Source organism: Sander vitreus, chromosome 14, assembly GCF_031162955.1.
Source record: "Sander vitreus isolate 19-12246 chromosome 14, sanVit1, whole genome shotgun sequence".
NCBI lineage: Eukaryota > Metazoa > Chordata > Actinopteri > Perciformes > Percidae > Sander > Sander vitreus.
This window is the reverse complement of record NC_135868.1, coordinates 13545288-13570321: the sequence shown is the minus strand read 5'-3', so window position 1 is coordinate 13570321 and position 25034 is coordinate 13545288. Positions and strand designations below refer to the sequence as shown.

General features: G+C 39.2%; 1 protein-coding gene across 1 annotated transcript in view; it reads right to left on the bottom strand.

Annotated features, from left to right (window-relative positions):
- Nucleotides 1-25034, bottom strand: part of csmd3b (CUB and Sushi multiple domains 3b) — a 397291-nt gene that overhangs the window by 224432 nt on the left and 147825 nt on the right. The window contains exon 4 of the mRNA XM_078268303.1: nt 9960-10157. Coding sequence (XP_078124429.1) covers nt 9960-10157 — 198 coding nt within the window. The remainder of the gene's footprint in view (nt 1-9959; nt 10158-25034) is intronic.

The following is a 25034-nucleotide window of genomic DNA, read 5'->3' as shown; positions in this document are numbered from 1 at the left end:
TTTCTTTAAACTCAGATTCAAAGAAAACACCTGTTCAAGGCCATACTGTCAAAAACATCGTTACAGTATATAACCAGAAAGTCAACTTACAACATGATTCAACATGGTACTGTTATCTCACAAAGAAGCTTTTGTTTGATTCAGGTAAATGATGAAAGGCTATCACTTATTCATAACAGTAATGAGATGTCTTTATCTTGCATCAATCATTTTTGAAACATTTCTTTTTTTATATGATGAAAAACAGATGTCCTTGTTGAACCTGTAAGCTCCTTTAGGCCTGGTATTTAATTTACTGTTTATGTCAGTAAACATCTTTGGGTTTTACAACTGTACACTGCTTAACAGTAGGTATACATTCTGAGTTCATGTAGCTGCCTTGAGCTGTTTTTGCTTTGAATTACGCATTTCAGTTTGCTTGACTGTAACACCAGTCTGATCTAAATAAAGTTCAATTCAATTCAATCCTCTGGGCCAATCTGAGATTTCCGTCCTGTACTCCCGATGGCCAGTCTGAGGCCTGCGTAGGTACTTCAGTAGTGCTAAGTAGAGATCATCTGTGCTTCCTCCCTACATCCCCATCATACTGTAAACAACATTAAAAATGTCCTCCTTAGTATTACTATTATAGCCAATAATGGTGAAATAATAATGAAGAATAATTCAATTGATGCAAAATTACCCATCTGAGTTCATAAATGTTTCAGGGTTATGTCTTGCCACTTTAGATCAATGACATTAAATAGGAAAAACAGTATTATCACAAAGGTCAGATCAGGAAGAAAACAAATATATGTCTACATTAAACGCCCACAAGCATACACAGATGCATTAACACATTCCCGTGAAAGTACATGCACATCTTAAAAGGCATGTATGCAAGTGTGTATGCCAATTTTGACTCCCTAATAGACTGTATCCATAGCAACAAATGTTATAGGATTCTAAAGCAATTATTAATTTAAAGCTCTTTTTTTCCTTTTTTCTTTCTTTTTTTATATTCAAGTTTTCCTTTGGTAAGCTAGAATGAACGGATACGATTAAATTAGCATTTTTATTTCTTCCTTACTGTCAGACTTCCCTCCAGTTACGCTTTAAGCGTGGGTGGGTATGTCAGACTATACATGGCTTAAACTCATGGCTAAAATACTGAAGCTAAAAAATAATTAATCCTTCTGCAAACAGGCAAGACACTTACATTCTTATTGCTGGTAGCTCAGGGAGAGAGCTTTTATGATAAATTAAATATACTCCACTATTGTATAGCAGTGACTTTTGAGACAATGCTGGTTAATTAAGTACTAAGTAAATAGGTAGGTAAGGTACTTTGTTTTAAAATAAGCTTTCAGAGTTCCCCAGTAATGGAGTCTCATGAGCTATAACTAAAGGGGCTTTGATAAATGTAAAGTAAAGTTTAGCCTTGCTTCATTTGTGAAAATATGGAGTGATTTGGAGTCTGTTTTATTCAGCACAAACAGCCAATGCAGCAAAAGTATACACTGTAGTTAGCTGACAACGCATACCCAACTCTGCGTGTGTGTGTGTGTGTGTGTGTCAGTATTGAGTCAGACTCAAAACTTATTAGAAATTCCAGTTGTCTTATTTTTCTCCAGTTTCTCTCATATTTCATCTTGTTCTGTATGTTCATGAAGTGGAGTCCTATATCTTCAGGAGATACTTTTTATATATTTTATATGTTTTCTTCACTGAAGTTAAAGCAGATGCATTGTTGCCTCAATCCATGTTGGTCTGTGTACACTCATACCTTCCCATTGACCTGTACTCTACACATACATGCCACTCTAGAATGAGCTTCACATTTTGTCTGAACGAACCATAAGGACAGTGTTTCCCATACATAGGTTGTACTTGGGCGCCCTGCCCAGGTAGATTGAGACCCGCCCATGGGTAGATAAAATCCAGATTGCATTTTTTTTTCTTCAATCAACGATTTACGGCGCACACAGACCAGTGGCCTTCAGCCCCTCAGGGTAAAGGCTGAAGCTAAATTCTGCCAAAGCGTAGCCTTCGTTTGGGACATAGTATGACTGCAGTGGGTTGACTGATCAGACTACAGCACAATTAGGACTATGAGGTCAACCAAAAATGTGCACACAACAGCCTCAATTTCACTATGCTGACTACACACAAGCACACACTCACAAACAACCACACACACCTACCCTCATTTAATTTCCGTTTCTCAGGCAATCTAATTTTGAGTTTTGTCATAGCACATTATTACTTTTTCAATTCTAACAATAACCCTCTACTTCCTTTCCTTGTAGCTCTTCCTCCTTTCTCTTCCCCCCCCCCATCTCTCTTTGTGCCTCTCCTTCTCTCTCTTTTCTCCAAAAGGTCATATTGTGACTTGAAGATATATATATATATATATATATATATATATATATATATATATATATTTATTTAGATATTATATATGTATATTAGTCACAGTGTATTAATGCACATTTACATGCCTAAAATTTCCCTCGGGATGAATAAAGTATCTATCTATCTATCTATCTGCATCCATATGGTCAATTTTTTCCAAGATTCCCACCATTTTAGCTCTCTTCCTTGCACCATAGAGATATATGCACACTATATTCATTGATGCTCTCTTTGTCTCAGTTTATCTCTGTCTTGCTCTCTTTCACTCAGGCCACCCCCACCCCACACACTTATGCACACATCCACATTCACCCAAACCATGAATATTCATAAGCATATTCTCTATCTGTGAGATCATGATGAAATTTTCTCAGGGCCAACTATGCTCATATGTATGAGTGTGTATTTGTGTGAATATGGATGCCTTGATAGCTGAAGGGTGTTTCTTTCCTGTAAATAATTCTGCACCATCTTAGTAGAAGCACAAATACTGACACTCATACATATAAACGCCCAAACAAACAGATGCAATCAGAGGTCTACAGAGAATCTCTCCATACACCTTTTATGCTTTTTCTACAGCATAAGTGTGGCATACTGTAGTTGTGCAGTATGTTTTTCCATTATATTTAGCTCATAGTACTATGTAACACAGTTTGGGTACAATAAAAGTGTGCTGAAACAGCACCCTTCCGATACTAGCCCAATTTCAAATGGTGCTTGTAAGATTGGTTCTGCTGTTGCTACAGTTACAAGTCATGTTAAGTGAAGTTTATTTGTATATCTCAAAATCACAATGGATCTGTAGGCCCACATCCATGATGTTTCTCTACAAATTCCAAGTTCTCTGCATACTAAATGTAAACTAAACTATGCCCGCCTCTACTTTAGTTGTTTTTGCTATGTTGACAACTTCCTGTCATCTGTACAGTGGCATCTCAACAGCATCACATCACCAATGAAGGATAATGTGCTGTATATTCAATATATATGAAGGACATTCAAATGCAAAACAATGCTAAACAATAAAGGTTGCACAATTGCACCCTCAATAAAAAGCAGACATTCTATTCTCATGAGCGAGCAATGATGAGCAATGCTCCTGCACTGATGGGTTACTTTATCTTCCATTATTGTCACACTTAAGTCCATGCCAACAACAGAGTACTTGAGTATTATAAGCCTGCAATGGGTCTATTATAAAGTGCCATGTTCCCTTAATAAATCATGTATGTAAGACTCTTTTTCTAAAAGTAGTTAATCATAGAAAACCAGAGCAGACTATTTGATACAAACTTAATTGTAGTAGTTAATGTTTCTGAACAGCTTTGTTAGCTCAACTAAGCTACTTGATACTCAGCCTGTACATGCGGTTAATATGCTGTATGTGTGTAGATTTCCTTCAAACCTTAGTGATGGTGCTATTGTTGACACAAAGTCAAATCCATTTCAGTACGTCTGTTCAAGGTTTTTCAAAATGAAACAACACGCTATTCCCGTGATTAAGGTACAACATGATAAATGCATGATAATTTAAGAACAGTGCACTTGACTACTTATGTAGGTATTTAAGTTGTCATGTTTACATTTATGTAATTGCATGAACAAAAGGACAAGGTTACACAGACACACACACACATGCACAAAGAGCGAGAGTAGAGAGAGAGAGAGAGAGTACACATTTCCCGTGATATTGCTAAAAAACAAAGTCATTTGATTGCATGGCTGAATAATTGATAGAAAGCTATTACGACTGGTATGAATGCTTCTAGGTGTCACCACACACACACACACACACACACACACACACACAAGCAAAAACATGCACGTGTACAACTCTATGTGTGTATGTGTGAGTGTTTTTGTGTAGGTATGTTTTTTTGCATGATGTGTGTATGTGGGGGGAGGGGAGTAAATAGTTGTAAATAGTTGTGTATGTGTGTGTTGTTGAGTTAGTGTGAGCGTATTAGTAGCTTAGCTCCTCTTAGCCTTACTGACAGACTGACAGAGACATTGCTAATCGAGCACTGACAAGTTGCCATTCCTCCCTCTTCCCTCTCTCTTCCATCCACCTATTCTTCCTTCCCTAGACCCACAATATATTTCACTGCACAGTAAGGTATGTTGTGCTACGATTCAGAACATTGTTTGGTTTTGGTTGGCATTGTTGTGCACAAAAAGGCAGGACTGATTGGAAAAAATGCACAAGCTTAATTAAACGTACTGTACTTGCCATCAAAACGGAGTACCTTTGTACCTCACAGTGAAGCAAATCAACATGTCTATTTTGCATTTTTGTTCTCTCGTGATGTTGGAAAAAAAAGGTTTTGTTTATTTGGCAGTGTCTGTTGTCAACACATTGTAAAATGACATAACTGGTGACTGGTATCTATGCAACCCTCTTAGCTGTCACCTGTACACTGGATTGAAGCACTTTCTTTTGCATTTGTTGTCAAATGTTCACCAAAAAAGAATGTAAAATCTATTGGACTTGTAATTGAAGACATTTCAGTAGTCATCAAAGATGCATTATCACTTCTACTGAGTGGGGAAACCCTTTGCATTTAGCTTTTGAGAATGATCCCAACCAAAGTGTCTTATGAGTTATCTGGGGTCATATAGCAGCCTTATGAAAGTAATGTAAGTCAAGTGAATAGAAGTATCAATAAGTGAAACCACCAAGGTTAGATGTTAAACACCAGCCTTGTCCTGAATTGAACGATGTGCATTATCCTCCCCTCCATTTAGTGAGAATTGCTCCTTATATCCTCTTTAATGGCTTTCTTAAACCATCTTTCTACTGTATAAAAATTACATTTATGCTACTGTGTAGACTAGTGTAGATTTATTGTTAACTAAAGTGGTTTGTTTTCTAAGCTGTGTTGTAAGCGCCTACAGGGCTTTTTAATGAGTCTGCACATTGGTCTACACCTTCTGTGTTTACCCTGATTGTAAGAAATGCATTGCCTTTTTGCATTGCAGTGGTTAGTGTTATCTCTCTTGTTTATCACTTGTGCACGAACTGATAGTCCTCCAAGTTCAATACTTTGAATCCACCCCCTTACCCCTGGGAGGGGTCCCCTCTGAGAAGTGTAAATGCCGTCTTGTGTGTTAAGGGATGTTGCTCTTCTGGATGACTGTCTCTGTGTTGCTTATCAGATTTGTACACCAACAGCTGCACCTCCAGTCACTAGTCCATCAAGCTCACAGGTGACACCTCTCTCATTGGACTCATCTCTGGTGGGGATCAGTCCGCCTACAGTTGGGAGATTGACAACCTGGTGACCTGGTGCAGTCAGAACAACTTGGAGCTTAATGCTCTGAAGACAGTGGAGCTGGTTGTGGATTTTAGTAAGGATGCAGTCCCACCCGACCCCATCACCCTGGGTGATTCCACAGTCAACATTGTGGAGTCCTTCCACGTCCTAGGCTCCATCATCTCCTAGGACCTCATGAGGGAGCTGAACATCAGCTCCCTCATCATCAAAAAAAAGCACAGCAGAGTATGTACTTCCTGGCTGCAATGTGCCGTCTCTTCAGGATCTGTACGCCTCCAGAACGCTGAGGTGGGCAGGAAAGATTGTGCCCCACCCCTCTCACAAACTGTTTGAACCTCTCCCCTCTGGCAGGAGGTTGCGGTTCATCAGGACCAAAACGACATAAAAAGCAGTTTCTTCTCCTCTGCAGTCAGCCTCATCAACAAGGCCCTGGACCCCAGAGATGGGGACTCGAGTCTGAGACACGGACTCGAGTCGCACTTAAGTCACACAAACAGTGACTTCAGACTTGACTTGCAACTCAACCCAAAAGACTTCAGACTTGACTCGGACTCGAGCTTCGAGACTCGTCAACAACCTGTTTTCATGCAATTATTGCTTTTTAAATCTAAATGTATTCATCTATTTCTATTTTCTTTTATTGGCGCATATACGTTGGGGAAACGTATGACGAGCTGTATGTCCCCTGCCCTTTGCCATAATGTGCAACGTAACGCATGCGCTATGCCTATGTGCGCGCACTCACATATCAAAAAATGCATTGACGATGGCGACACCAAGTCCTCCTGGAGTTGTGCCTTTTGTCATTAGTTTTGCTTTCAATAACTTCATAAACAGTGGCAGTAAGCCAACAGCTACATGCAAGATGTGTGGCACCAAGATGAATGATGCCGGATCAACAACGTCGAACTTCATCAGGCATCTCAAAACGCACCCAGATAGGTCAGTCACTTGCTAATGTGAAAGAGACGTTACATTTAGCATATATCGTCACAGGTAACAGGCTAACCATCGCAAAATGTTGTGCTAATGCTGGGAACAGGCAAATTGTATCTTTATAGTTGTATCCATATGATGTGACAGACTTAGGTTAATATTTCACCAGGTCCGAGGGCTAGTGGGATGTGTTAAGTAGCAGAAGATTAGACTGTATGTCCTAATGTCCTAAATTGGAGACCCAATGTAAGTTCTGGATGTAACAAAATTAAGCTAGCTCCATTAAAGCATACGTGATATTTTTCCCGTCACAAGTTCACATCCAGTCTTGGCTGCAGTGCCCACATTTTATTTCAGAAAAAAACAAACATGATAGAAATGTTTAGTATTACTTTAGCTATTTCCCCCACAGAACACTAAACATATGTCAGTTTTATGCAGATTTTATTAGTGGCAAGCAAAATAATTTCCCTACAGGACATGCTTTAGATGTAACAATACAGTGTTAGGGACAGATCAGATGGCCAGAGACTTGAGACTTGACCTCGTGGCAAAAGATTTGAGACTTGACTTGAACTTGCCCCTCAAAGATGTGAGACTTAAGTTGGACTCAAGCTCAAAGACTTGAGACTCGACTTGGACTTCCAAAAAATGACTTGTGAACATCTCTGCCAGACCCACATTAGGGCTGTTGGAACGAATTCCCACATTCGAATATAATTCGAATATTAAAGAAAATCAATACTATTCGAATGCTGAAATTACTATTCGAATATTGCTATTTTATGAATTTATTTAAATGTTTTATATGCAATCTTGCCTTTCTCGTCGCCTTGGCCTACACACATGTGAAAATTAAATGCTTTTGTTTAGTCTGATGAACAATAAAGTTTTTGAATCGTATCACAATCGTACACGTTCCCTTAATACATACATCCACGCGGTATCATCATCACAATACTATCAAAAATGGCGGAAAGCGAACTGAGGGCACACCTGACAACATTACACCCTGACAAGCTAGGCGATCTGTCTGAGGAATTGCCACTAAAAACGGGCAAGAATTACTTTTTTTCTGCCTCTCTCCTCATCACGGGGCTCACCAGCTGTCCGCCAGGCGATAACGGACAAACTGACACAGTTCAAATGTAAAGATATGAGACCGATCAACATCACGCAGGGGTCTGGATTTAAATATTTTATTCACGAGCTTGAGCCAAGGTACATTAAAGTTGACAAATTAAAGTCATTAATTTTGTCCCGCTGTTTTATTGTTAATAAGAAAACGATCACCGGTTTTCAAAAGTTTGTTTTGTGATGTTAGTAGTCCCTCTAGTGTACAGAATGTCTAACAACAACCACATGCTGATAGTGGCATTGGCGATCCATAAGCCTGTGTAATATCGTAAATATGATTAACAGGAAGAATTTGAGCATTTAAAATTTGAATATTATTCAAATATTAAATAAAATAACAAATGGAATTCGAATAGTATTATAGAGGAAGATTGACAGCCCTAACCCACACTGGCAATGACTCTTAACCGCCGCGAGGCGTAAATGTAGCAAAAGATATGTATATGCATATGTAAAAACGTATGGATGTGTGGATGTAGCATTAGCCTGGGAAAGTTCAGGTCATTGAGGTCACTTGGCAGTCTTATGAGAGTCATTGGAATAACATAAATGGGAGGTGTAAAAAGTAACTGATTAAGCGGCTTGGTTGAAGGGAGAAATATCTACACAAGATTTCTTTTCTTATATTTTCTGCCTGCATGTAGAAATTGAAAGCATGCTTTTTTAGAGGGACCAAGCAGCTCAGTGCAGATAAATTAGAACAGGTGTAACATAATGTTTTTTGTTCACCTGAGATTTTCTAAGGCTTCAAGGGTGTGGTTCCAGTGTCAACTCTTTAACAGTCCTGACACCTTAAACCACCAATCAGTTCCATTCTCTGGCAGCACAATCCCTCCTTAATACCGGGGTGCCCATGCAGCTGCCATCTGGCCAATCACATACAGTACATGTTGGTGACAGATGTTTCAGAATGCCCCTATTTTTTAAAGCGCCACCCGGATCATTTGTGACTAAACAGGCCCATCTCCCGTCCGACTTCCAATCAAGATAGCCACAAGAGAGATGTATACCATGACAATGAACTACTTAGGCTGTTCATTTCTTATGGCTATGATTAGCCATCACTTACTTGCGTAATTACTCATCCAGAAAAAAACAGACATACTGTAGGTCCATATGCCGTCGCCTTCAGTTCCTAGCCTGTTCCCCAACTACTCAGAAAACTATCTGCGTCTCTGTGGCTTGCTACACATTTGGCTTGCTTTACCAGTCACTCATTTATTCTGTCGCTCTGTCTTTTGGTGAGCTTGCATACTGGAGCACATTAGTTTGTAAATGGGGGCCAATGTGAGCCGTTGGGACTCAACTAAATGGTCTGGCAAAGTAAAACAATGAGCTACCAGCGGCTGAAGGAGGCATAAAGCTGCAGATTGTGGGTGTGATTTTTAGTAGGATTGGTTGTACAAGCAACCCTCTCAATAACAAGGAGTTAATAACATATATTTGATGAAAATATATATATTTTAGATAGTGGAGCTTTAATGTAATCACTAGCTACAATGTTTATATGACAAGTGAATATATTCGACAATTTGTTATTTATACATAATTTATTTTAGATGCTGCTCCTGCTGTTGTCATTTTAATATGGATTACTTTAAACTTAAACTGTACACCCACACATACAAGTTGCTAGATTTGCATCCACCTACACAATATGTGGGTGTATGTAGGAAAAAATAAGTGAAAAAGAGTTTTTCCGCAGCACACATACAGTAGTGTGTCATAGCATACAACACCATGTACACAGACCATCTACATCTATCCATGAATCCAAAAATAGATTATAGCATTCAGTACATTCTGCATATTTGCCTCTCTTCCACATAAATCTTTGGTTATAAAGTAAAGCATAAACACACACACACACACACACACACACACACACACACACACACACACACACACAAGCATTCCTAGATTGCCTGCCTGGCTCGCTTTCACATACGCACACACACAAAACAAATGCATGCATGTCTGTCTGTCGTTCTGTCTCTCTCACAGACACACATATACAAGTTATATGAAGGGTTTTATTCCAAAGCATTATATGCAATTTATTATTTCTATAATAGTAAACATTTGTTAGTAGCCTTTTCTAGTTTGTGTTTTCATAAGTTGTTTTCATTCAATGATTTTTTTGTTTTAGATTAAAACACTTCATATACTTACTGTACTACTTGTACTTAAACATACAGGTTTAGTCGTCCATACCTCGACAAATTGGAGCAGGAAAGTCCCAGACGGCGGTGTTTCCTGTATTGGTAATGCAGGTGAGTGTGGCATGGCCGTCTAAGACATAACCAGGAACACAGCTGTACCGCACACGGTCTCCCACAGCAAAACGTCCGCCACCACTTAGCACTGCTTTGGGTGGGACACCAGGGTTTCCACAAGACGTACTGTGGAGTTCTGCAGAGGTAGAGAGAAAATGAGAAAGGGGTAAGGATTTAGGCTTCTTCAATTTCGTTTTTTGAATTAATTGCATTAAATTACTATGCATTTCCCCTAACTCAACCAAATAATATACCCAGCTCTTGCTCAGTGATGCGTCCAATCCAGAGACTGCATCTATATATATTGCCAAGCATGAATGCTGTAAAAGGATATTCTGACTGCACTTTCCGTCAAAGCAAACTGAACTCAGCCCCAGAGAAAGGGAGGGAGACACTATCAGTGTTTTATAGTTAATCACATTATTCCCTCTAGATACATTTACAGTTCTGTGCCTAAGACATATGCACAAGTGTGCATATAAACATGTGTGCGCACACACACACACACACACACACACACACACACACAAGTGGTATTACAAGCCATAAACCAGTAAGTAGATGGGAGAACAGGGACCAACTCAAGTCTTATTGTTTGAACTTGATTGATACAACTATGAAACTGTTCAGACAGATAGGGGGTGAGGGAGACAGATTGGGTGACGGGGAGGCAAGAGCAGAGAGAGACAGAAAGAGGGGGAGTTGTTAAAAAACAACGAGCAACAGGGAGAGGCAGAGGATGCCCAACATGATAGATAGAACTATGAAACTACTTAGACGGAGGGAGGGAGGGAGAGAGGGAGGAATGGAGAAAGTTGAAAGGGAAGGGAAAGGGGAGAAAGGAAGAAATCATAGTGGTAGTGAGAAAGATTATGCTCAGTATGCTCCCAAATGAGGGATGGAGATAGATCTGCTCTTTTTCTTAAAATGTTACCAGAAAATCTGGAATTCTTGACTTCACACAAACTTTAAATAGATGCGCAATAATCTTAAAATGAAAAGCTAGAGAACAGCTGCAGGGAAATCTTTTCCACGCTAACGGCAAAAAATGTGTAATTATCATTCACAAAGCAGACAGTGGGTAGAGAAGATTTGATGTCAGCAAATGAAACGATTGAGTGATTCTTGGTTGACTATTTGATTCATTTATACAATGACTTTATTGCCATGCCTTTTCAATTACCCCCCCCCCACACACACACACACACACACACACACACACACACACACCTCTCCTCCACTGTGCTGGTGATCACACAAGGATTATGTGGACATTTTGCAACACAAACACATTTTCAGTTTCCTTTACATTAATCTTGATATCTTGTTATTATTAGCATTCATCTTGAACGCGATGGGGTTCACTAGACCAAAGCTTGTGGATCATTTAAAAATAGATATAACTAGAACAAAAATAACGTAACAACAGAAATAACTAACAGAATTTAGTTTCCATTGCATTAAAACAAAAACAGCCAAGAATGCCCTTATGGGTTGTAAATAGTTGATATAAAGTTTCTGTTTAGGGTTTTCTTCAGAGGGTATATTTAATCCAGGTGCTCAGAGAGCATGGACAACATAAACGAGAAAGGAAAATCGTTTTGCTAAAGACCCTGATAGACCCCCCTCCAACGGCCATCCTCCTTATCTTCACACAGACACACAGTTACAGAGAAACGCACACTGACAAGACAGATTTGGACACCAGCGGACATACACACACACACCCTGGGTCATCCATCACTGTGGCGACCCCACTGTGCTGTTTTGTGATTGGATGTCAGGTTGGCCTAGTGTTGCGATCTGTTGGCCTATTGATTTTTCCAGTTAGTGTGGCCCCACTCAGTCAGGATGTTTGGTGTTCAGTGTCCTATCAGACACACATACAATGCCGGTCTGTTGGTGGTTCTGGGTACTATTACACATACACACACACACACACACACACACACACACACACACACACACACACACGTTCCCATCTTAGCCACCTGGTTTTTAAATGATGCCTTCATCACATTTTTATTCTACGTATATTTGTTCTATTATTTTGTTTTATTTTTATTTATTTTTTACAGTTTTTGCTGCTTAATTTTTACTCTCTTTCCTCTTCTCCATCTGTCTCTGCTTCTTTAGCACCTTCCTTTTTTATCTTTTTCTGCCATATCCTGTTTATTCTTTTATTCCTCAATCTCTCTTTCTGTCACACTCTACTCATCCCCTCTCCCTCTGTTTCACCGCTCCCTCCTCCTCAACTAAAAACTTTGATGTCCACCCATGCCACTATATAACCCTGTCTGTCCATCCCTTCATTCCTCCTTACTTTTTCTCCTTAGTTTATTGTGAACATCACATCACAGTTTCATTATACTAGTATATTCAGTTGCCAGGGGCTACACCACACTCCTTTACATGGTTTATTGCTGCCTGCCCTCTCTTATTTATTCTCTCTTACCCTCACTTCTTCCTCCTCTTTATTCTCTCTCTTTATCTATCTCTACCTCTCTTTCACTATCTCTGTCTCTCCCCAGTTTACCATAACCATGATTTCAGTCTCAGTTGCTTCATCACAAGCTGCTGCTTTTATGGGCCATCTGTAGAACTATCTGCATTTGTCTCACACACACACACACACACACACACACACACACACACACACACACACACACACACACACAAAACCATTTACCTGTATTTTATTTCTCCCTAGATAAGCAATTACAGCGGAGTCCGGGTATAGGGAGCACGAGATGGAGAGGGAAGAAGTGAGATGGGAGAAAAAAAAAATGGGTTGTGGGTAAAAAAGCAAGAGCAAAGTGCAAAAAAAACAGAAAACACTGTCATGCTTTCAGAGTTTTTAGTGAGACAAATGACACCGCAGATTGGCGAGGGGGAGTGAAGGACAGCGAAGACATAGGGAGAGAGACCGAGAGGGAGACAGAAAAAAAGAGGCAGAGACAGAAAGGGATGATTCAATGAGTTTGGAGGTTTTACACCTCTGTCAGCAGTAACTTCTATAAAGGATGAACCAAGTTTGATAGCAGAACATAATGGATGCTGAAACGCTTGAAAATAAAGCATAGAATCTGTTACAAGTAACCATGTACATGAATTTCCAATTGACTACATCTGAAAAATGATTTTCAGAAATTCTTCAAGACTTTTCCCATTGAAGATGTAAAGTTTATAAGGACTGTAACAGAGCAGATGGATGAGCGCTGAGGTCTTTAACAAACAGATATGTGTTCTGGGGCACTTAGATCTATAAAAGATTTCAATGGCTGTCAACTTCCGAGTCAGTTGCCTGTCAGTTTGATTTGTACAACACTTTGACCAACTCTTTTTACAGACTTGTGAGGAACTTCTGTCATAAACCTCTCTCCGTCCGTTAAGTTAATAAAATGTTACTACATAAGCTGTACATCACTTTGTGGTCAGGTGCCCCCCCACCAACAACGCCAAAAGCAAAAACAGTTTAGCTTCACACTGACTAGGTTTACATGCACATAATGTTCCGGTTTTTGCCCTTATTCCGAAAAACAGACAATATTCTGACTAAGCTGTTTACATGGCTAATGTAGCCATGCAAAATAGGATTATTTTCAAAGTTTTCCACTGGTGGCGGACTTGTTTTACTGTGCGAACACACATTTCCTCTTTCATTTCTTCAACCACCTTGAAAAGGTTGCCATTGTGATGTTTGCACATATCCAAAAACCTGTTGATAGCCAAGTCTTTCGTAATGTTTCAAAGTAGGTGTGTTTCTCTCCGACCGGAGATATGGGCTTTTCTTTTAGGCATGCATCTCTACCACAGCCTTGCAAACTGTTTGCTAGTTGGTTTGTGTACAACAACAATAGCAACACGCAGAAACGAATGCGCTCTATACATGTCCAAAGAATGCTTCTAAAACCCAAATAATACCGGCATATCCTACATGACATAATCGGAAAATGCTAAATTCGGAAAAAGGCTTTATTCGGAATATCTAAACAGAATATGTTGTTTACATGACCTGTATCAAATTCGGAAAATTGTCATTTTTGGAATAATAGTGAAATACTCAATGCATACTCAATGACATTAGTCTGTTTATAATACTATAAAGCTATTCCACAGTGTACATTTAGCTTACTGTATATGGCAAAAAAGGGCGACCCCAAATAGTCGACTATTTAACGATTCGATCTAAGGAGCCTGATTTGAAAATGTGGTTATGACGCAAAGGATTGTTACATTCAGGCCATATGTATATGATTTATTGGGTTTCTCCCAATAGCTCATGAGCCTATTTTGGATTATATTTATTAAACAGAGCACTCACATAAAAATTAAGCACTAGCAGGTAGCATTAGCAGAGCGCTAAGCGCTAAATATTTTTTGAATTTATGAACACTTCTCTGTCAAAATCAGCAGGGATATAAGGTTATGCAGCCTCATAAAACACTTATATTTTATTGTACATTATCGTTATTATGAGGGCATTATAAAAAAACACAAGTCAAATGCTTCAAACAACAGGTCCTAAATAGAGCTGTTGTTTATTTGCTCTCGTCCTAGTTTTATACAACACTGGATTATTTGCTTTTGTGAATAAGGTTTTTTTTGAAGAGAGGATCGATCATGCAGAAAGAGAAACAGATATGAAATAGATATGAGAAGTGAGATATGTCCTCCTGTTTCATTTCATCTCTCGCAGTCTTCCCAAATGTGTGTACATGACTATATGTACAGAACTTTCAATTAACTGAACAAAACTCAAAGTTCAGATGAGGTTTAAGAGGTTACATTGCAGTTTGTGAAACAGGAGTGTTATGTTTGAAAAAAAATCAGCCATTTTTGAGCCCATTTTGCTCAACTATAATACATCCATATATTTGTAATATTGACAGTGGAAACTTTTCTCCTCAGACAATCCATGCATTGTTAGAAAGTTGCTGCAGAGCTGTCAAACAACTGTTATTCATACAAGGATTCAGGCGATTTCCTCAAATTCTAGCTATGGCAGCTCAACAATCACGAATAGGATGATATGGAATTATTCTACTTGGCTGTGTGCTTTTTAATATGAAAAGATTAATGCCAAGATGAGATATCCACCATTTGAAAATTGTGACACATTTCTCAATGAAAGCATTAAAGATATATAACGCCACTGAAAAGCTCATTAACGGAAAAAAAAGACTAAGGAAGGATAGGAAAGCGGTGTTTCTTTTCACTATTTTAAACCACTAATAAATAAGTGTGCTAAACTACCGCATGCCTCTTCCTCATAAAAGCTTAAAGAGTGTGATAGAGATGGAAAAAGAGGCCAACTAAAGTGGAGTTCATAAGTAGCAAGCAGTGAGCTTGATAGGAGTAGTTAGGGCAGAGCACACAACCCATCATCTACGTTTTATGATACTGGTCAGCTCAATGTCAAATATACATTATTTTAATGGTCACTGTGCATGCAAAATTATTTAATCAAAATAACTAATAAGGACACACTTTTACATAAATGCAGTGAAGTGAATAGTATGTTCCTCTTTTGAAATGTAATGTGAGTTAAGTACAAACTTTCACATGATAGTAATACAGAATTAGAGTCAGCCAGGTAGAGATGCAATTCAATGAGACTGGGTGAAACAAGTTAATCATTTTGGAGAAAGACAATAACCCTGTCCAACACAATTACCTCATTTTTCTGGATAGAATATCCATCTAAGAACGTTAGTTAAAAAGATGTAATCAGGTTTTTTTCCAGCTTTGCAATTTCCCTGTATGTAATTATATGAGCAGGTAATCACAGCAGTCTTTGTCTGCTCACGAAGAAACATGAGAATGTCAATTATAAGCCCTTTACCTCAACTTTACCGGTGTGTGTGCCACTGTGTGCATGTCATTGCATGTGTATACAAGACATGTGTGTGTGTGTGTGTGTGTGTGTGTGTGTGTGTGTGTGTGTGTGTGTGTGTGTGTGTGTGTGTGTGTGTGTCGAAGTGGGTATAGCTCCTTGATGTGGTGATCAATGTTTCCCTGAGGCCTGGCTCAATAAACCATTAGATTTTCCCCTAAAGACATCCTGCCAACAGAACATCATTAGACACACACACACATACGTACAAAGAAAAACAAACCCACATACCACACAAACCTACTAATTGTCCTGTGTTTACAGGCTGCAGCCATCAGGCTTGAATAAGATCATGGGTTAGTTTGTTTGATTCTGCCCTTTTTCTGTAGAATCTACAGCAGTACACTATCTGCTATCGTTTGATCTAACCTGTAAGGGCTGACTCCATCTTTCTGAAGACCAAAACAAATAAGTTCCATTCCACTTGATCAAACAAAATTGAACAAGGCCCAGTGTTTACAGCAGAGATCTTCAACAGGGGGTCCACGACCCCTAGGGGGTCCTTAGAGTCACTGCAGGGGGGCAGCCAGATTTTCGTTTTGAAAGTTTTTTTCCCAAAAAAATTAAAATATGTTTGCATATACATTAACATGAATCGAATATATTTGTAAAAAAACAACAGCAACCCCAACAACATTGATAATATGCTTACTGGCCAATAGGTAAGGTAGACGCTATGGTAGCCATCCACATGTACAGTTAAGCTTATGGATTCAAATAATGGTAATTTGACTGGCAAAACAGTTAAAGTCCTTTTTCCATTACACAATAATAAAAGTCATAATTTTTAAGAAGTAAAAAGTTTTGGATCAATTTTTACTTCTTCCATGTTCAATTAAGAGTCAATGTAGATTTACATATTGCAATAATATCATAATCCTACAATGAATCATTGTGAAAACTTTCTAGATGTTGTGTTGTTACTTTAGCCAGGTCATCATCAAAAAAGCGAATTAGTACATTCATGATTTTGCCCATGTTGATATTAGTTGCTTCATGTACATTTATTAAAAACTGTACAATGTTTAGCTTTTCATATAGCTAGCTAGACGTCTGAACTCAAGGACAAGGCCGTTATGTTTAAATAACTGCCATGCTGATTCCAAACAGACAGCTTCGTCAAGGCAGTTTGGGCTTTAGATAGCTTTTACACAGTGGCCATTGTTACAGTTTTTTTCAACTGCTTACACACAAAATCTTTTCATGTCACATGATTTTTGAAACCTCTCACTCAAAGTGCAAAACTACACAACAAATCTCCAAAACCATAAGCTATTTCTCAGCCTTTCACTCAGTTTTCAAAACACTACACACAATTCTCTACCTAAGACACAAAAAGTGACTTCCGTTCCTTTTCTAAACATAACTGCTACACGTATTTGCCAAGGCACACACACACCCCTCACATGTGCAAACACATTATGTCATTACTGAACACTAACCAATCACTGCTTTAGTATAGGCCTATATAGAGGTCAAAGGTCAGATTGCCTGTTCTGAATAATGGATGCCAACAACAGACAGAGAGCAAGGGGAGGAGGAGGGAGAGACAGGGGACGACAACGAGGAGGAGGAAGAGGAGGGAAGAAGGGAAAGGAGAGCCATCTCTGATGAGATCAGGGCCCCACTTATTCATCATGTGATCAACCACAGATTGACCAATGAGAGAAGCCTAGAGTAGCTTTACAATGGCGTCCATACTGCATGCAACTATCTAATGTATATTTCAGCATTACAAATCAATCAGACTTTGTTTGTTCATACAATTCCCCCCCTGCCACGACACACAAGCACGCACGCACAAACACACACAACACACTCACACACACACACACACACACACACACACACACACACATATTCTTTATTCTAAAAATGATACCTTTGGTTTACATAGGTTTGTAGTTTTGTTTTCTTGTTTCATGCTACTATATACAACACTGTGCTACTCTTACAAACGTGATGTTTTGTCCAATAAATATGTTCTGTTTTACTTTAACATTGCATTGTTGTTTACACTTTTCAACTCCTCTCAGCAGATTACTTTCTCTCTAGAACATTGTAAATGTAGATATAAGCCTATGAAAGATAAAAGAGCTTTAGATTTAGAACAACAGTGCGTACATGGTATATCCAAAAATGTACTATTATGAAAAAAGTGTTTGCCATTTGATGCAAATGCTTCATTTTGAGATGTGTTTATGGTATTTTGAATGCAGTGTTTCATTTTGAAGGAGACGTGAGGCATTTTGCATTTTGTGTGTGCAGTTTTGGGAATTGTGTGTAGAGTTTTGAAAAAAGGAGACATAGTTTTGAAAACGTGTGTAAGCAGTTGGAAAAAACTGTAATGACAAATCGTGTTCCGCTATGAACGTGTACACAGGTATTGTTTGTATCACAAACACGGTCGGTCAGTGAAGACGCAGTCGCAGCGGTAGCCGTCGTTGCCGGTAATGTAATCGCAAGACAGAGTGCACGGACCGAAACTTTGTGACTAGCATCTAATGACTAGCAAGCACTTTCTTACCGCTGCTGCCATACAGTATCTTCCTTGAACATGCGCTGCGGAAGCAAGCACCCGGCTCCCTCAATTTGAGGCACCAAGTGCTAAACAGCTTCCCGTCTCCACCCTTTTCCTCTTGTCCTCTATTCATGCCCAGCGCCATTTGTTTTAACTCCTTTCTCAACTAAAGCTGTATGTACATGCTCCAAGTTTGATAAACTTTGCCTCCATTTCTTTTTAGCTCCGTTACCAGAGGAAGTTTGATGATTGGTTAAATGCAGTGCATCAAAAACAAATCACATGTGGACTTTTTAATTTATTTATTTTTCTAAAATAGTCATACGCCAGAAATCCGGCAACAGGCCCAGTACTTTAAACCCTGCATTAGTTAGAGCTGCATTCATCTCATATGATTGGTATGTGAAATCAATTGACTTTTGTTTTTTTTCCCTCACAGCCGCAAGCCGGAGATCCGGCACGGTGCCGGAATACTTTAAGCCCTGTGTACTATTAGTCTTTATATCAAGGGGCTACACTGATTTAAGTCAGGTCCCGATTTGCTTTCCTCTCTCTCTAACTGACCCTTCTCTGTCTCACACATCCATCTCTCCCTCCCGCCTCTTCTCTTATCTCTTCTCACAGCCATCCCTCTCCTCACTATTAATTAAAACTATGTGTGTGTGTGTGTGTGTGTGTGTGTGTGTGTGTGTGTGTGTGTGTGTGTGTGTGTGTGTGTGTGTGTGTGCGCGCGTGCGCTCATCAGGCTTCAGTATTAATTAAAGGTGTGAATGCTAATTGGTCAGATCAATAACGGGTCGTTAGGACTCCGGGGCCTACAGCCAATAGGAAATCGTTATGTGTCTGACATCACTGTCACTCTGCTAAAGCACCACTGCCCTGTGACATATTCACGCACACGCATATGCACGCACGCGCACACACACACACACACACACACACACAAACAGAGTTGTACTTACACTCACACTACTGTCATCTTGAAAGATAGGTTCCCTTAAAGGTTGTGAGAGACAGACAGAGAGTTCAGAAGCAGAAGAGGTTAGCAAGACACAACTGGCACAACTTATGGTGTGTTCCTAAAACTAAATCAATATCCATTAAGGAAACCGAGAGAGAGGGAGCGGGAGCGAGAGAGAGAGAGAGAGAGAGAGAGAGAGAGAGAGAGAGAGAGAGAGAGAGAGACGTTTTCAAAAAATAGTTGTCATTGAACAGAACTGAGTAAATGAGCGTGTGCTCTCAGAAGGCCTGTGCTGATTGTTTTGTTATAAATAAGCTGTTAAAAGTAAAAAGTTAATTCGCCTCAAGTCTTAATGATTTCTCTATTTATGTTGCTGTCACTTTAAGACTCTCAGCTGGTAACCGCTCTGTCGCGTGAGCCATAGTTAGGAAGTAAACGAACGCTACAAACAAACGGTTCAGAGATTTATGGTTGTAAGCGTAGCAGGCCAACTACAGTTACATTCGCCTACATTTATGCCTAGAGTAGCATCGTTGGTATGTATTCATTCACTGTTTTTAAATAATTATATAGGTTCATAGATCATTAGTTTGATGTCAGTGTTATTTTGTGTTAAGTTTATATTAGAAATGTCTGTCAGAATTCATGTCGTTTGTGCTGTGACTAACGTTGCATGGTTGCTAGGCAACTATAAGTCATAGGACAGGCTACACTCGTATGAATGAACGTAATATTGTTTACATGTAAAAATGTCTTTGTACAGCATAATCACACTCACTATCAGTTTAATAGTCATGAATTATATGATCTAACGGTAGAAAGGAAATATTTGAATTGATGAAATTAAATTCTGAACATTAGGCTATATTGTATGTTAAAAGCTATCATAGAATTGATTAGTCTGTCTTTGTATATTACAGTTTCACACTTTCCTTGCAACGTCAATAAACCTGTGGACGTGGGAACGACTGTCTTCAGAGTCTTGATGTTAGGAGAGAGTTTAGCTGGCTGTCAGTGTATAGAGCAATACTGAAGACGGCACACTGATCAATACCACTCTTTCTCTCCCCTACCACATACTTTCTTTTCAAAACTCCTCTTTAGCCTTTCAATACATCCTCTCTCTTTTGTCTACGGCTTCTCATGAGCCATTGTCAGTATGATATTTAGATAGCTAACCATGAACAAACACCGACCTAGACGAAGAGAGAGAAGAGAAGGAATTTTACAGAACTGGTGGTTTACGTGATGGGATAAAAACCAGCTCTAAAGCTGGCACAATTTGCCATTTCAGACCGACCCAAACACTGACGCCTCACCATCATGCCCCAACTAACCACCAGTGCCACACTTCTACCAATATAAATTGAGTTTGTGTGAAACTTGGCTCTTCAAATAAACTTGAAATTCACCACAACTTTGACTGTTTGACAAGGGTGCAAAGGCATTGGAAAGAGCCAACAGACAACCACATTTAAAGATGAAAATCAGCTTTCCTCTAACTTTGCACTCAGGATGTTTCACCACGAAACTTGCTCGGCACATTCACCCTCTCTTTTTTTATCGTAATGACCCCAAAGCTTTTCCTTCAGCTCAAGACTGTTAATGCTGTTGATCATTCCACCTACGTCTGCATCATAGGTGTAATGAACATTGTTAACTGTAGAGGTCACCAGCAGGGCTCTTACTGTCACTCTCCTATATCTCCAATTCCTTCAGACAGACCTTTCACTTGTCCTTAAACCAACTGACACCAAGTGAGCAGACAGCAATGGAGGGCTGTGCAAGGTTAATGTTACAGTAAGTGCTGTATGACTGGTAACCCATGTACATATATCATTGCCTGTAGAAATAGTCATTGTCATTGTGTGTGTGTGTGTGTGTGTGTGTGTGTGTGTGTGTGTGTGTGTGTGTGTGTGTGTGTGTTGCTTGGTTGCACAGTCAAGGTGAGCTAGCTAGCTTTGCACATGTGTGTGTTCCAGAATGTGCACGATATCTAATAGCTGTGGTTACTGTAGTGTGACTTATTAAATTTTACGTCAAGAGACCCCCTGGAAAGCTGACTGACAGATGCCGGCACACATACAAAAACACACAGACACGCACACACTCAAATACACCTTAACTGTGAAACTAACCAAGCAAAACTGACACAGCTGAGTAATCATATATATATATATATATATATATATATATATATATATATATAAAAAGGCAATGATTATAGTATAGTAGTGTCTGAAACCTGAATAGAATGTAAAATAAGGTGTAGTAATATTGCATGACTTTACTCTCCCATTGACAAAATGAAGGATAAAATAATGAACTGAAATAAATAGATCGATACCACATCAACAGGCACCGAACCACACACTAATAGCTTGTTTTCTCATTATTGTTACTCCCAATAATGGGTGCTGAGTAACATCAACACCTAAATTAACAGGTTCTACCTTGCACAAACTGTTCACAAAAAGGTTCAAACGTGGATAAGAATTCAATTCAACCACAACAACAACCATCAGCTGCTATGCCTGTTTTAGTTAATTGGTTTAAATACCTGACATGGGTCCTGATCCCAAATCTGGTCAATGGATGGATTAACATTGGCTTTCAAAATCATTCTTGTTGAAGTGATATCAAATGTACAGTATGGTGGCAGCCTTTACGCTGAAGTACACTTCAAGATATAAGCAGCCAGCCTATGTCCTGTTCCTTCAACTCATTTACATTGTGTCCCTTTTAATCTCTTATTCTGCTTTGATCTCTTCCTCACCAGTCTTTGTAACATTAGTGCAGTACAACCAAACATCAACCACAACCTGTGTATTTGGGGGTGCACAGTCACTGGGGAATCAATTTGTAACAAAGCTGTTCTCATCATCACAGGACAAAACTTCAACAATTGCAACTATCTGTTGTGACAGACACAGATATCACAAGATAAAAATGCTGTCTTCTATCTGTTGCAAAGAAAGAGTTATTTTAATAATATTTATGCCTACCATACACTAGAAGACTGTGAAAAGACTTTGAAAAGACTAAAGTCTGACATCATCTTACCTCTAAAGACAATCTGTCATAATGTCACTGAGTTTTCAGTCACAGTCTATAAGATTTTGCAAATGCTGGAGATCTTGCAGGGCCACAATTTGCAAGACAACAACCAGATTTGTTTTGAAAAAATTAACCAAGCTAGCTAGCTACCGCTAGCGTTAGCTGGTAACTTGAGGGTAAGTTTGCAGATTTTCTGTTCTGCTGTACATACAGATAAATGGTGCCAGTCCCTGAAGGTCTGCGTTTACCCTCCGGTAAATCGCCACTGAATGACTTGCTTCAGAAAGGTTGAAAATCAGCAACTTTCCCTCTTTTGCGTTTAGCTTAGCACGGCGCCATAGGAACCATAAACAACACTGGCTCTAACCGGTTTGCTGCTTCCCGTTTGGTGCTGGAGGGAGAGCACACATTGGTGTGATTTAAATTCACTAAAAAGACTTAAAACTTCCGATAATATTAAACACGTTTGATTTTGTCGGAATTTCAAAACGGGAAAAGACTGACTCGGACTGAGTTTTATGACCTTATACCAAACGATTAAGACGACGGGAGCGCAACCCAACTCTAGCAAGACTCTCATTATTTCATCTGATATTGGAAATTTGTCTGCGACAGTGGACTCACTTGAAAAGTCATTTGGTGTAAGGTTGTAATTACTTGCTTTTGTTCCACAGCTAACTGCATGTGATCAAAATTATATTATTATAAACACTTATTATAAACTCTGCATTGCTATCAAAACAGAAACGGCTTGTGCACAAAGTTTCATTACAACTTATGGGAGATGTTAAAAAAGTTAAAATGCTGTTAGAAAAATACAGCTGTATTTTAGAGACTTCATGAAGTCTCATACATATATGTTAATTAAATCAACAAGATGGCAAGAACTTCAAGTCAAAGTAGCAACATCATAAGATGATAGGGTCTGACGGTGAATACTCGTGTTGCGATGTAATCTCAAATCTTCATCTATGAAATCAGGCAATACTCTCTACAGCAAGTGGAAGTGGATATAGTTCCGTCTGCAGCACATACTAACCCTGTCCCATTAGGATAAGGGCAATAGTTTGGTTATTACCCTATGCAAGCATATTCATTGTGAAAGCCTCCAATTCCAGACTGTATCAAAATAGGGAAAACAAATCAATCTAATGAATCATGTTGTGCAGTTGAACAAAACTAGTAGTGCTGTGTTACGGTACTTTCCCCTGCTATACTGCAGTTCCCCTTCCAAGGAAACAGTACTGTAGTTAAGATATTAAAAGCAGTAGGGATAGTGAAGTAACAAAATCTGCTGATAGAAAGCAGAGCACAGGGGCTGGAGAATACAGCGCTGATAGTAATTTAAACAATTAATTAGACCATTAAATATTGAGCGAAACCCCCATGGAATGCCCTTAAATTATAAAATCTGCTGATGAGAAGCAGCTAAAGGAGGCTACAGATCATCCTGTTGATGTTCCTTATCACATTTTATGGGATGGTGTTTGGTCAAATTTGGTCAAAATCCTCTTTGATTGGCTGACAGCTTGAGGGATAAGTTTTGTCTAAATCCTCCTTCGGAGTGCTGTCTGACTCATGGCATCAGAAACTGCCATGTCAGCATGACCCTGCTCATTTTCTGGTTATGCTAATCAAGTGACATTCCTTCCTGTTTGGCAGGAGGAGCTGATTGGATGGGCCGAGGTGGTAACCCTGAAGGGAGGCCGTTTGATTGGTTGGCTGATATAAAGCTGAATAATGGACCGACATTGGCCAGGAGGCCGTATTATTATCAACACACTTACATACACACAAATACACACACTGCTGCAGCAGCACACAAGCACACTACCACACACACTGATATTAACTATGTACTAGCAAAGCCTATATTTTAGCCAAGTGGCCAGTGGAGGTCTCACAAACCTGAATATCAAATCAATATATCATTTGATGTAATATCTATCCTGTCCTGGCACGTAGCCGTTCGCTATAATTCCATCATAGTATTTAATATCATTCAAATACGAAGCCAATATATAATTTGCTGGACTTCTTTTAGTGTCAAATTCCTACCTTGCCAATCTAGGCACTGGAACATTTTACTCTACAGATTTTACAGTACTCTGATTACATTATCCAGATATCAGATTTATGACAATGTTTTTTGACTATCTTTGATGTTAGACACCCATCCTTTGCAGGCACTAACCCATTTGGCAGCTTCTTAATATAAATCTGTTATCGAATTGATTAGTTTCATCCACGTAACACATTTATTTGTTATTTGCTGGACTTTTGTGATGTGAGCCACCTACAGTATCCTGCCTAGCCAGATTGGCAGACACTTGGCAGGCATTAACTGTAATTACATTATCCAAACATCAAATTGATACATTGTGTGGACAGTCGTTGAAGGCCTGACACTGAGAGATTTGGCAGCTATTTTGTACCATACCATTATAGAATTATATACAACGATCCAGATAACAAGCTAATGTATGTTTCTTTTGACAATGCAGTGTAACCTTGCGGAGTCCCACTTCTTTCTGGATAACACTGAGAATCTAACTCACTGTTTGTTGCTATATGTATT